The sequence below is a fragment of the Xyrauchen texanus genome, chromosome 15 (genome assembly GCF_025860055.1).
Source record: "Xyrauchen texanus isolate HMW12.3.18 chromosome 15, RBS_HiC_50CHRs, whole genome shotgun sequence".
NCBI lineage: Eukaryota > Metazoa > Chordata > Actinopteri > Cypriniformes > Catostomidae > Xyrauchen > Xyrauchen texanus.
Window position 1 is genome coordinate 20537951 of NC_068290.1, and position 14717 is coordinate 20552667.

Genomic DNA, 14717 nt, shown 5'->3' on the forward strand with positions numbered 1-14717 from the left:
AATTAGTATATTGTTTTGTATGAATGAGTGATCAGGATGGTTTTCACATCATTTTGTACCATAAACTCTAGGCTACAAGATCCGGTTCACAAATGACTTGTGGACAAATGTTTAGTATGTGTTATATGACCTTATTTCAATGACTTATAATTTTAGTTTTTCCAAAAACCATGCATAAATGTTATTTTCTCAAAAATACAAATATGCACACACATGTTGCTCACATATTATTGTAGCCCAGTTTGTGCTGAATACAGTGTCATTAGCCATTAGTATGTTCTTAATTATGGGGTGGTGGTGGCGTAGTGGCTAAAGCACAGGGCTGTTAATCAGAAGGTCGTTGGTTCGAACCCCATGGCCACCACCATTGTGCCCTTGAGCAAGGCACTTAACTCCAGGTTGTTCCGGGGGGATTGTCCCTGTAATAATTGCACTGTAAGTCGCTTTGGATAAAAGTGTCTGCCAAATGCATAAATGTAAATTATGGCATCTCCTTCAAGATGCCATAATCTTCTCCTCATATAGCCCCACCCTCAGGTGGTTTACATTGGCTACACATGGAGCATCATTGTGACACCCTATCCCCACAAAGTCATATTCAGTAGAGAGGAGAGACAAGGATGAGCTAACGGGAATGAACCGTGGACAGAGCAAGGAAGAGAGTGCCTTAACTAGTCAGGAAAAAAGACAGACTCAAAGAGAGCGAGTTTCAGACATCAGAGATGACACAGGCATGTTTTATTCACAAGACTGTCTGAAAAAGTGAGAGGTAGAGATGGACAGATGAAACTAAAAGGGAGCGGGTGAGTGACGGGAAACAAGACAATGACAGAAGGACAGAAGAGAGAATAAATGCCATCTCATTATCCAAGTAGAGTGAATGAATAAAAAAAACTTCAATCAATTCCTGTGACTCCATCAACTGAGAGAAAAAACCATTCCTCGCTAATTCTCACTTGCTCTTCTTTAGAACACACAAACATGTGTTTATCACACTCTTTAATGCTTGCTCTCTGCTCACAGCTTGTGTATGTGTGAGAGAGAGATACACACCTCTCCCAGGGAGTAGTAATGGCGTGGTATCTGGGAGTCTGGATAGACATTTTCAAGGTACCAGGAGAACGGCTTACACTGCAGTCTCTGTCTCAGAGCTGTTCTGGATGAGATGTCACCATAATCCACCTTCGTCACACCTGCCACATGCACAAACACAAAAAAGATTGCAAATTGGGAGATTAAACAAGCACAAGAGATTTCATTGGCAGCATTTATGTAAGGCAGGGCTGTTCAAATCCAATCTTGGAGGGCCACTTCCTGTAGAGTTTAGCTTCTAACTAAACAACAAGCTAATCAAGGTCTTCAGAATTACTTGAAAATTGCAGGCAGGTGTGTAAGAGCACAGATGGAACTAAACTCTGCAGGACGTTGGCCTTCTAGGAACAAAATTGAGCAGCTCTGATGAAGAGGATGAAAAAATAACAATAGCAGGTCTGAGTGGTATGAAGGTACAGTATACAGCGTGCAATGGTACAAATGTGTCAACTGGTAAGGATTTAGCTATACCTCTTGTATATTTGAGTGAATATTAGTGAGCAGGACTGCTTTATTTTATTTACACATAAGAGCAACAAAGAAAAATATTAGAAATCAAAAATACTGAGCAGAACATTGCCAAACAAGTTAAGAAGAGGAGGAAATGTTCAATCAAAAATTATTTCATCATTTACTCACTATCATGCTGTCTCAAACTCATATGATTTACTTTCTTCTGCGGAACACAAAAAATATATAATTTGAAGGATGTATGATGTGTTTTTGTCCATACAATGGAAATCAATGGGGTCCAAACCTTTTAATATCCAATAGAAGATAAAAAAGTAGCATAAAAGTAATCCATGCAACTCAAGTGGTTTAATCCATGTCTTCTGAAGCTATACCATCACTCATTGAAAGTTATATAATAAATATAGCCCTAATTAAGTCCCTGACAGTTTTGGACCCCATTGAATTTCATTGTATGGACAAAAACACCTTTTACATACTTAAAATGATTCCACAGAAAAATAAAGTCAAATAAGTTTGGGATGCCATGAGGGTGAGTAAATGATGAGAGAATAATTTTTTGGAACTATCCCTTTAAGTGGCACAAACGCAAAACAGATTTGTTTATGGTTGCCATAGAAACTTTTCACATTAACATCAAATTCAACTGATTACGACATGGGTGTTTGATATATAAACCATATTCTTTGTTGAACTTCTAGCTGAAAATTGTGAATTTCTACAGATATCGTTATAGAAAATTACTCATACCGTGATATAAGATTTTGGTCATACCACCCTCCTCTACACAATACACACACAATCACACCAACAGCTCTGAGCTGCATTGGGCACTACTGACAGTGACATTAATATCTATAATCCAACAACTCCTTCTGAGTCAATATGGCTCTACTGCCCAAGAGCACTGACAATACACACACACCACATTAAAAAGACAGACACAGATATAGAGACAGAGTCACCGAAAAAGGCAAAGAGAGAAAGGCAAAGGGACAAAGAGAGGGAGTGACAGAGAGAGGAGATAAGGAAAGATGTCCTTCTCTATTCTTGAGCTATGTGTTAGGCCAGAAGCATACTCTAAACAAGTGCACAAATGCAAATGCTTTTAGTTACAAATGCACAAATTAAATCGTCAATGCGAAATGAGTCAGAACACAATCCATAACGTAACGTTATGGATTTAACGTTGAATTGAATGGCACAAGAGTTTGAAGATAATCTAGGCAAACAAGCCTATTCTCCCCCATTAGCATCATAAAACACCACTAGCATAACTGGTCAGAAAACAGATAGACTCTGCATATCCCATAAGCAGGGATAGTAGAAAGTATTTTACCATAAAAACAATTGAATGGCACAGACATTTATAACTAACTCTAGCACCCACTTGAGTATTAGGTGTGTTAGCAACACAGTAATGCAACAATGCATGTGAACAACTGAAGCTTCAAATGCATTTGCCAAGAATTTATGTCGCATCTGAGTATGTTTCTGGCCTTAGTTGTCTTTTGTGCATTTATTTTGAGTGTTCCTTGTGCAAATGTGTTGCATGTGAATGCTTCTTACTAACCAGGTGAGATGATGTAGAAGAAGTTCTTGAACTCATCCATCCAGACCTCTGCCAGACGTCTGTTGTTCTTGTTGATGATCTGCCCAGTTCCACCAGGGAACGTATAGGGAGTCGCCTTACGGAACACATGACCGACGTGAGAACATGTGACGATCTCGAGCGTTCCCCCACACTGCCAGATCTGACACGCACAAACATGCATTAGTTCTCAGAGCAAGAATAAATATCTGTTGGTAATTTCAAAGAAGCTGGACTGCCTATTATCTATGCAAATTGTTCTATTCAAGACAGCAGGAAATGTGGGTAGGAGCAGTGGGTAAATTATATACTCTAGTGGTGAGACTGACCCTGAAGGAGATCTCCAAGTTTTCTCCTCCCCAAATGTCCATGCCTGCATCATATGTGCCAATCTCTTGAAAGTAATCTCTGTCTATGGAAAACAGTCCACCTGCCATTGTGGGGGTCCTGTAGAGAGAAAATTAAAAGACTTGAGAAACTGACACAAAAAAATGGGCCCTGCAGGTGTACGAACATATCTTATAAAAGCAGTTCTCTCAGTCAGGAACAAACACATCTCTTTATGTCACTCAGGGAAATGTGATCTTCGGTGGAAACTACATACAGTTGTTGGCAAAAATATTGGCACCTATGGTAACTATGAGCAAAGAATGCTTTGGAAAAGATCTGCATTGTTTATCCTTTTGACCTTTCATTGAAAAAATTACAAAAATCTAACCTTTTATTGAAGTAAAACATTGAAACAGGGTAAATATGTTATATGTTAAATATAAAATTTTTCTCCAAAACACATTGGCCACAATTATTGGCACCCCTAGAAATTCAATACATGTAATAAAATATATCTGAAGTATATTCACATTCATATTTTACACGTTTTAGTTCATCTGGGTGACTAACAACATTAACATTTTCAGCCATGACTTCCTTTTCACAGTGGTTTATATATATATATATATATATATATATATATATATATATATATATATATATATACACACACAGGCCAAATTCCTTAATCATCAATCACAGTGGGTTAGACCAAAGAATATAGTTCTGATGTGCGCCAAAATGTTGTTGAGCTTCACAAAATGGGAAGTGGCTATAAGAAAATAGCCAAAGCATTGAAAATGCCCATTTCCACCATCAGCGCAATAATTAATAAGTTCCAATCAACTGGAGATCTTAAGAATCAGCCTGGAAGAGGACATGTGTCTATATTGTCTCCACGCACAGTGAGGAGGATGGTTCAAGTGGCCAAAGAATATACGAGGATCACAGCTGGAGAATTGAAGAAATTAGTTGGGTCTTGGGAGTCAGAAAGTCTGTTTTTATTTTTTTTTATATCATCACCTACATCACCACCGGTTGTTTGGGAGGGTTTCAAGAAAAAAAGCCTCTGCTCTCATCCAACAACAAACTCAGGTGTCTTCAATTTGCCATACACTAATGGAACTTCAAATGGGACCGGGTTTTATGGTCAGATGAAACAAAAAAATAGCTTTTTGGCAGCACACAGAGATGAAGTCATAATGCCACAGTTAAATGTGGTGCTGGATCTTTAATATTGTGGGGCTGTTTTTCTGCCAGAGGTCCTGGACATCTTGTTCGGATACATGGCATCATGGACTCTGTCATATTCCAACAGATAAAAAATCAAAACCTGGCTGCCTCTGCCAGAAAGCTTACAATGGGCCCTGTTTGGATCTTCCAGCAGGACACTGATCCAAAACAAACATCAAAATCAACACAAAAATGGTTCACTGACCACAAAATCAAGGTTCTGCCATGGTCATCCCAGTCCCCTAACCTGAACTCCATAGAACACCTGTGCGGTAAACTGAAGAGGAGAGTCCACCAACATGGACCTCTGAATTTGAAGGATCTGTAGAGATTCTGTATGGAGGAATGTCTCAGATCACTTGCCAGGTGTTCTCCAACCTCATTAGGCATTATAGTAGAAGACTCAGAGCTGTTATCTTGGCAAATGTAGGCTGCAAAAGTATTGAATAAAACGGTGCCAATAATTATGGCCAATGCGTTTTGGAGAAAAATATTGATTTAATAATTGTGTTTGTTTCTATTGTTTTACTTCAATTAAAGATTAGATTTTATTTTTTTAAATTAAAGATCAAAAGGATAAACAATGCAGATTTATTTTTTTCACAGCCTTTTTGCACATATTTACCTAATGGTGCCAATATGTTTGGCCACAACTGTGCTCCCATTTCAGTAAAAACATATTTCTCTCCCTCTTTAAATATTGTTCACTCTTTTCGTCCATTTGCCTCAACAGGTACTCTGTATTCTTTTCTGTTTTCTTTCTGTTTTTTTTCCCTGCAACCAGCTCATTCACACCCATGTTTTCCTCCAGTACAAACCTGTTTATGTCATGCTCTCAAGTTGTTTTCATGCTGTTTTGCTGCTAAAAGAAACATGCTCTGAAGTAAACAAAGTAGGAGTAAATGAGAGGAGGCTCATGAGAAAAAAACCGAGAAAATACAGCGAGCTGAGCTGCGTCAGAAGAACGTCATCATAAAAACAACTTGTGCAGCTCTGAACAACAGAGGATCTCAGAACAAGCCCAGCAGTGAAAGGCTATGAGCTGCTCTGTTCCCATGGAGAAGATTGAAGTAATGTGATGCGGGGGTAAAACATTCTCTACCCTCAGCAAAGTGCTTGTGTAGATTAAAGCGCCTTGTGTTAACTGCATAGTGTTTAGCTACAGGGCTGGGGTGAATAACCTTCAAAAAAAATTTCAGATGTAGTAGCTTTAGGTGCATATACATTACCTTTTTGAAAACAAATATAAAGGTTGCAATTACATTTAAAAGGCCTCTACTAGTCAGAGTTGCCGCCTAGTGGTTAGCATACAGTGCATCCGGAAAGTATTCACAGCGCTTCACTTTTTCCACATTTTGTTATAGTACAGCCTTATTCCATAATGGATTAAATTCATTATTTTCCTCAAAATTCTACAAACAATACCTCATAATGACAGTGCAAAAGAAGTTTGTTTGAAATCTTTGCAAATGTATTACAAATAAAAAACGCGAAGAAAAAAAAAAAAAAAACAATCACAAGTACATAAGTATTCACAGCCTTTGCTCAATACTTTGTTGAAGCACCTTTGGCACCAATTACAGCCTCAAGTCTTTCGGTGTATGATGCTACAAGCTTGGCACACCTATTTTTGGGCAGTTTCTCCCATTTTTCTTTGCAACACCTCTCAATCTCCATCAGGTTGGATGGAAGCGTCGGTGCACAGCCATTTTCAGATCTCTCCAGAGATGTTCAATCGGGTTCAAGTCTGGGCTCCGGCTGGGCCACTCAAGGACATTCACGTAGCAACTCCTTTGTTATCTTGGCTGTGTGCTTAGGGCCGTTGTCCTGTTGGAAGATGAACCATCACCCCAGTCTGAGGTCCAGAGCGCTCTGGAGCAGGTTTTCATCAAGGATGTCGCTATACATTGCTGCATTAATCTTTCCCCTCGATCCTGACTAGTCTCCCAGTTCATGCCACTGAAAAACATCCCCACAGCATGATGCTGCCACCACCATGCTTCACTGTAGGTGATGAGCAGTGCCTGGTTTCCTCCAGACATGACGCTTGCCATTCAGGCCAAAGAGTTCAATCTTTGTTTCATCAGACCAGAGAATTTTGTTTCTCATGGTCTGAGAGTCCTTCAGGTGCCTTTTGGCAAAATCCAGGCGGGCTGTCATGTGCCTTTTACTGAGGAGTGGCTTCTGTCTGGCCACTCTACCACACAGGTCTGATTGGTGGAGTGCTGCAGAGATGGTTGTTCTTCTGGAAGTTTCTCCTCTCTCCACAGAGAAACGCTGGAGCTCTGTCAGAATGACCATCGGGTTCTTGGTCACCTCCCTGATTAAGGCCCTTTTCCCCCGATCGCTCAGTTTGGCCGGACAGCCAGCTCTATGAAGAGTCCTGGTGATTCCAAACTTGTTTCATTTACGGATGATGGAGGCCACTGTGCTCATTGGGACATTCAATGCGGCAGAAATGATTCTGTACCCTTCCCCAAATCTGTGCCTCGATACAATCCTGTCTCGGAGGTCTACAGACAATTCCTTGGACTTCATGGCTTGGTTTGTGCTCTGACATGCACTGTTAACTGTGGGACCTTATATAGACCTATAGACTTATATAGTGTGTGCCTTTCCAAATCATGTCCAATCAACTGAATTTACCACAGGTGGACTCCAATCAAGTTGTAGAAACATCTCAAGGATTATCAATGGAAACAGGATGCACCTGAGCTCAATTTTGAGTGTCAAGGCAAAATTCACAGCCTTTGATTACTTATGTACATGTGATTTTTTTTCGTTTTTTATTTTTAATACATTTGCAAAGATTTCAAACAGACTTCTTTCACGTTGTCATTATGGGGTATTGTTTGTAGAATTTTGAGGAAAATAATGAATTTAATCAATTTTGGAATAAGGCTGTAACATAACAAAATGTGGAAAAAGCGAAGCGCTGTGAAAACTTTCCGGATGCACTGAACATGCTCTGATACACTCATGTGGCCGGTACCACAAATCTTCAAATCTGGTTTGTTATATTTCCCAATCCAATTTCTCCCTCTTCTCCCCAATCTTTCCTTAAAAAAGGATGGCAAATCAGGGCTGTGAACAAAAGAGGTTTTACTGCATCCTGCTCAGTATGCACTGATTAGACATACTATCTGAAACTGAATGCATTATGAAACAATAAACCTTTCAAACAGTAGTATGTTCAAATAATGAAACAAGAAGGAGAATATTGTGGCTGGAATTACATATGGTTCATTTGCCACAATGGGAATGCAATGTCAAATGCATTTTATTGTGGATATACTGTAGTATTCCACACAGTATGCTCTGCTGTGTATTGCACCTTTTGGCAAATATATTAAGTCATGCACATATCCCAGGCTACATATTGCACATTGCAGAATTAATATGATTAGTAAGGTATTGTGCTATTCTGAACATTGCCAGGATCAGAGGAATGTCTGATGTTATTTCTTCAAAACACGTATTGCTAAACTTTGAACTGCATTGTGCCTATGTAAAGTGGATCATGACATCTATTAATTTGTCTGACAACATATTACATGTAAAGTGTGTGTGTGGGTGTCAATAAGTTTGCAGTTCATCACGACTGCCACTAGCAGGTGAAATACGACAGTTGTATGTGAATGTCGGAGACAGTGAAAAGGCAGCTTTTGTCCAACATTTAAAAAAAGACAAATTATTTCTTTGTTCTGACTGAAATGAAACTTTTAAAGTGCATGTAAACATACTGTGCATGTGTGTGTTACCTGACGGGCAGCGTTCTGTCTCCTTTCCTGCGGTCCATCTCTCTCTGTGGAACTGGATACCAGCGGAAGTTCAGCTTCCAGTTAAACCCTCCATATGTCATATCGGACCCTGCCATGTATTCGAATGTGTCATCGCTGATCACATCAATGATGGGACACACTACTGTTTTCCTGTGAGAACACACATCACATGATGTTAGCTGTACATTCATCTCTGTCCTGACAAACTTGGCCTACACCACAGCGACTTAATACGTTTTGTCGGATATACTTTTTTATTTTTCAAAAGAGCTGGCCCACACACAGATGCACACCTCACAAACAGATGCAGACACAAATCAGAGGGGACGTCTCTCTCTAAACCTCTCTAATCAATCAGCACATAGCAGCCCACTGTGAAGCTAACACTGCCAATGATGATAGATCACACAGACTAACACACACACACACACACACACACACACACACACACACAAAAACAGCTTAAGAAATGCAGGCACACACTTCTTTCCTAAATTCAGCAGACGGGAGCTTCGTCTACTAATGATTCCCCAACAGGGCTGCCTGTGGCAAGACAACACAGTGCATCAGCATGTGTATGTGGGCATGTTTATGTGCATATTTGTGTAATATTTCATAGGAAGAGGGAAACTCTCTTGTATTCAAAGAATAAAAACCAGATAAAAACGTTTCTACAGATTACATGTTCAAATATTCAGAGGCAAATGCAGCCTGGGGTGAAACCAAACTACAGAAATGTAGCTACGCATTGGGAATAAGCAGAGCTTTAAGAGTTATTGATCTCTTTGCTCTCTGTAAAGCAACATAGAAAAGGGTGGACAAAAAGTGTGTGTGAAAATGACTGGTTTGTTCCACCACAAATTGGAGAAATGAAATGAGATGCATGTGTCCATGCGCTGGGTGTAACATTTTGTGTTTGTGACCACATTTATGTGAGGCATGATTATAATTTCAAGCTTAATTACACTTCCTAGTGCTTGACACATGCACAGAGCGCTAGACATAGGAAGTGTAATCCAGCTTGAAATCTTAATCGTCAAGAAGATTGCTGTCAAGATGTACAGTGAAAAAAAGTTATATTTTGGTCTGTTCTAACCCAAACCAAACTGGATCACTTCAGAAGACATTGATTAAACCACTGGTGTTTGATGGATTATGTTTATACTGACCATCTCCATTTTGGAGTTTCAAAGGCCTGATCATCATTCACTTGTATTGTATGGACCTACAGAGCTGAGATATTCTTCTAAAAATCTTTGTTTGTGTTCTACAGAAGAAAGAAAATCATCTGGGATGGCATGAGAGTCAATAAATTATGAGAGAGCTGTCATTTTTGGGTGAAATACCCCTTTATATGAACATTCAAAATTTTTTACTTCCCTTATAATCACGTTTAATCATTTAGCACATGACAAACAGAATCCTTTCACAGATAAACTTATCGCATGCTATGTAGTCAACTAGACAACATGGCAATAGAAGAAAGGTTCATAGCTGCACATGCAGACATTAACACTTAGTGTACAAAACACAATGGCGATAACAACAAACAGATGAATGACAAAAAAAAAAAATTTACCAAATGTTACAACAAAATCAAGAATAAAAATGGTTTGAATAAACTTGCAAACAGTGAACCTATTCAATCTCCTTAATTATTCAAGCCTGTTGTATGCTGGGAAGAAGTCAAATTTACTTATTTTATTTACCAGTAAACTTTACTAAATTTGCAAATAAATATGACAAGGTTTTGTACTTTAGTACAGATACATGATGAGGCATTGTAAAGATAACAAACGATAATAAATAATATTTACTTATAAGCTAGGGCATTAATTTTTACATGCTTGAATTGAGTACAAATGTTGAATTTACATAATAATTAATTTTGAGATCACGCATTAATTTATTTAATATAGAGAGTACTTAATATTTTTTGCTATACTGTATTTACTTCACCACAAAATATTTATTTTTGTGTAGATATAAAGTGGGGATGTGAAAATGTACATATTTTCACATTGGCAATTGTTCATTTGGCTGATTATGTCATATCCACCACACTGTTCAAAAACAGCTGGCCAGCGAGCTACAGAATGGAACAGAACACAGGGACCTCGAGATGCATTTTGTTGAACTGTCATCTAAAAAAATGCATTGCTCATGGCTAGGGCTAAACCCACTGGGGTTATAAGTTTGAAGAGATACACGAGTAGAGAACATCACTTCTGGTTAGTTTTTTATCAGTAGAAACCAAAACAAACCCTCATACACATACTCAGAGGTATATTATTCATAGTGAATTAATCTCCATGTGTCTTACGAGATATATTCTCTGAGGTGCTTTGCCTCTTTACATTGTCTAAATCTTCAAGAAAGTAAATATTAACCATCAATGCTTAGAGCATTGCATATTGGGACTTGAAATGCTTACTTGTCAAGTTTGATGCGAGAGAGCAGAGGCTCCAGCCAACCGGTGGTGCACTCACAGTGGGCATCCAGGAAGGTAATCACCTGACCCGTGGAGATGGACGCCCCCTTCAATCGGGCACGAATGAGACCTGACCGTTGCTCCATCCTTACCACCCTAACGGGCACCTCCAATTTCCGCACGTATTGCTCCAATTGTCGCTTCAGGAAGTCTACATGCACACGGGAAACAAACATAACATACTTAAATAGGAACCATATAAACAAAACGTTACACAATAGTATAGCCAGATAACAATGGGTGATCTGGCTTTGTGGTATAAGATTTTGGCAAGTGAACAAAAGGTTGTAAGTTTGTTAAAGTTGAAGTATGTCATTTTAGCAACACTAGCATCACCAAATGGAACTGCAAATGGACTGTTTTCAACATTTCCCAAATACTCCCCCGTTCTGCCACTGGTTGACCAAACAGATAGTCTTAGCTTAATTACGCTATTGGCCGAGCCAAAAATGTAAATGTCCGACTGGTTAGGATACCCAAAACAAACAGAGCAATGTTTAAAATGCCACAATGTTTACACTTTTCTGGGAAATCAATCTGCAAATTATTTACTTGGTCATCTATACATTTTAAGTTCAAATAGTGGTATTTCAAAACTGACAAAATTACACACATCCACTTTAACTAAAATGATTACTAAGAAAATAGTAACAAACAAACAAACAAAACAAAAAACTGAAATTATAAATGTTCACTTCAATATGAACAAAAACTAAAAATACATTACAGAGAAAACCACCTTTGAGTCCTTAAAGCACAAACCCTGGTTGTGCCACAGAGGTTGTCCTTGTAATAAGTGTACTGTAAATCACTGGGGATAAATCACTGCTTACTAACACATAAACCTTCTTCAACCATTTCCGCAATATCAAACTTTCACTTTGTCTTGCTGTATGATTTCATTCTAGCCCAATCATTAATCAAGTATTGCTCTCCATCAGCATCTACTGTGGGCGGCTCAGTTTGTTTCCAATGACTCCAACGCTGTTTTTAACAGCTCTCAGCTCCTCTACAACTGATTCTAAAAGAGGATCAACATTCTCAGCTGTAGCAGCCATCTTAAAGCTGAAGTGTGACATCTTGTATGTTAAAATACTCTCTCGTATCTCAGCTTATGTGCAGAGACAACTACAGTGAGGAAAATAAGTATTTGAACACCCTGCTATTTTGCAAGTTCTCCCACTTAGAAATCATGGAGGGGTCTGAAATTGTCATCGTAGGTGCATGTCCACTGTGAGAGACAAAATCTAAAAAAAAAATCCAGAAATCACAATGTATAATTTTTTAACTATTTATTTGTATGATACAGCTGCAAATAAGTATTTGAACACCTGAGAAAATCAATGTTAATATTTGGTACAGTAGCCTTTGTTTGCAATTACAGAGGTCAAACGTTTCCTGTAGTTTTTCACCAGGTTTGCACACACTGCAGGAGGGATTTTGGCCCACTCCTCCACACAGATCTTCTCTAGATCAGTCAGGTTTCTGGGCTGTCGCTGAGAAACACGGAGTTTGAGCTCACTCCAAAGATTCTCTATTGGGTTTAGGTCTGGAGACTGGCTAGGCCACGCCAGAACCTTGATATGCTTCTTACAGAGCCACTCCTTGGTTATCCTGGCTGTGTGCTTCGGGTCATTGTCATGTTGGAAGACCCAGCCTCGACCCATCTTCAATGCTCTAACTGAGGGAAGGAGGTTGTTCCCCAAAATCACGCAATACATGGCCCCGGTCATCCTCTCCTTAATACAGTGCAGTCAGCCCTGTCCCATGTGCAGAAAAACACCCCCAAAGCATGATGCTACCACCCCCATGCTTCACAGTAGGGATGGTGTTCTTGGGATGGTACTCATCATTCTTCTTCCTCCAAACACGGTTAGTGGAATTATGACCAAAAAGTTCTATTTTGGTCTCATCTGACCACATGACTTTCTCCCATGACTCCTCTGGATCATCCAAATGGTCATTGGCAAACTTAAGACGGGCCTTGACATGTGCTGGTTTAAGCAGGGGTACCTTCCGTGCCATGCATGATTTCAAACCATGACGTCTTGGTGTATTACCAACAGTAACCTTGGAAACGGTGGTCCCAGCTCTTTTCAGGTCATTGACCAGCTCCTCCCGTGTAGTTCTGGGCTGATTTCTCACCTTTCTTAGGATCATTGAGACCCCACGAGGTGAGATCTTGCATGGAGCCCCAGTCCAAGGGAGATTGACAGTCATGTTTAGCTTCTTCCATATTCTAATGATTGCTCCAACAGTGGACCTTTTTTCACCAAGCTGCTTGGCAATTTCCCGTAGCCCTTTCCAGCCTTGTGGAGGTGTACAATTTTGTCTCTAGTGTCTTTGGACAGCTCTTTGGTCTTGGCCATGTTAGTAGTTGGATTCTTACTGATTGTATGGGGTGGACAGGTGTCTTTATGCAGCTAACGACCTCAAAGAGGTGCATTAATTTAGGATAATAAATGGAGTGGAGGTGGACATTTTAAAGGCAGACTAACAGGTCTTTGAGGGTCAGAATTCTAGCTGATAGACAGGTGTTCAAATACTTATTTGCAGCTGTATCATACAAATAAATAGTTAAAAAATCATATATTGTGATTTCTGGATTTTTTTTTTTTGATTATGTCTCTCACAGTGGACATGCACCTACGATGACAATTTCAGAACCCTCCATGATTTCTAAGTGGGAGAACTTGCAAAATAGCAGGGTGTTCAAATACTTATTTTCCTCACTGTATAAGTAAGCCATTTGTTGGAACACCATGGCACTTTCAAAACATAGCTGTTTGTTTGAGCATCCCACTCAGCCCAAAACAGCAACACTGGCTCAACCAATGGCATGACTATCTGTTTGTTTAACCAATGACAGACGGCAGGAGTGTTCAAGAAACCTGTTTGGAAACATTATTTTTGCAGTTCCACTTGGTGACACTAGAGATACAATAATAAAACACTTTAGCTTTAAACTATTTGTATTTCATTTTCTTTTTGGTTTTGGGTTATCAATGCTTCTTCTTTTGATACAATAAACTCTTTTAAAAAGCCATTGACTGCTCTAAAAGTGTATTCAGACACGTCGAGGTCAGCATGAAAGAATTAAATGAAACAGGAAGCCAGTCAAATTCATTTCGAACAGTTGATGTTGATGATGTCAAACTGCCTAAACTCTCACCGTACAAATGACTACAGACTCATAGCATGATTTTTTACAACAGCTGCAGTGGCCAATCACAATTAGTGGCCTACCTACTACTATTGGAGTGCTTGAACAGTGTTTGGGCTCTCATGGGTTGATGAGCTTTTTTCCTCAACAACAATGACCACATGGACAAATAGGTAGGTAAAATGGTAGGTAAACTATGGATACAATATACTGCCTTATATATTTGCAAAAAAATAAAGTATTGCAAAAAACAATGTATGTTGTAAACAAAACCAAAGAATTAAGATCCTTTTTCAATCTGTAACAGACTTTTGGCATCAATTCTTTTGCAAAACTACTTTTTCTTTGAGTTTCACTTTGAGGAAAGTATTTTTTATTTGTGATGCTCCTTTTAATGTTTGCTGTACTTCTTTCCCATTGCGCTTAATTTATCTTTGCACTTCACTATGTGGCACTCTTTTGACATGGGGCGGAGTTTTGAGTCTGACATCATGTGGGGTGTGGCTTATTCACAAGGCCAAGGAGCATGCGCAGTTACATGCACCATGATGCCCGCTAACTTAA

At 39.2% G+C, this 14717-nt stretch overlaps 1 protein-coding gene across 1 annotated transcript in view; it reads right to left on the minus strand.

Annotated features, from left to right (window-relative positions):
• LOC127656080 (polypeptide N-acetylgalactosaminyltransferase 1-like) overlaps nucleotides 1-14717 on the minus strand; it is a 156108-nt gene that overhangs the window by 10674 nt on the left and 130717 nt on the right. The window contains exons 6-10 of the mRNA XM_052144246.1: nucleotides 10934-11141; nucleotides 8479-8649; nucleotides 3484-3601; nucleotides 3137-3317; nucleotides 1054-1193 (exon numbers count right to left, since the gene is read on the minus strand). Of these exons, the coding sequence (XP_052000206.1) occupies nucleotides 1054-1193; nucleotides 3137-3317; nucleotides 3484-3601; nucleotides 8479-8649; nucleotides 10934-11141 (818 nt within the window). The remainder of the gene's footprint in view (nucleotides 1-1053; nucleotides 1194-3136; nucleotides 3318-3483; nucleotides 3602-8478; nucleotides 8650-10933; nucleotides 11142-14717) is intronic.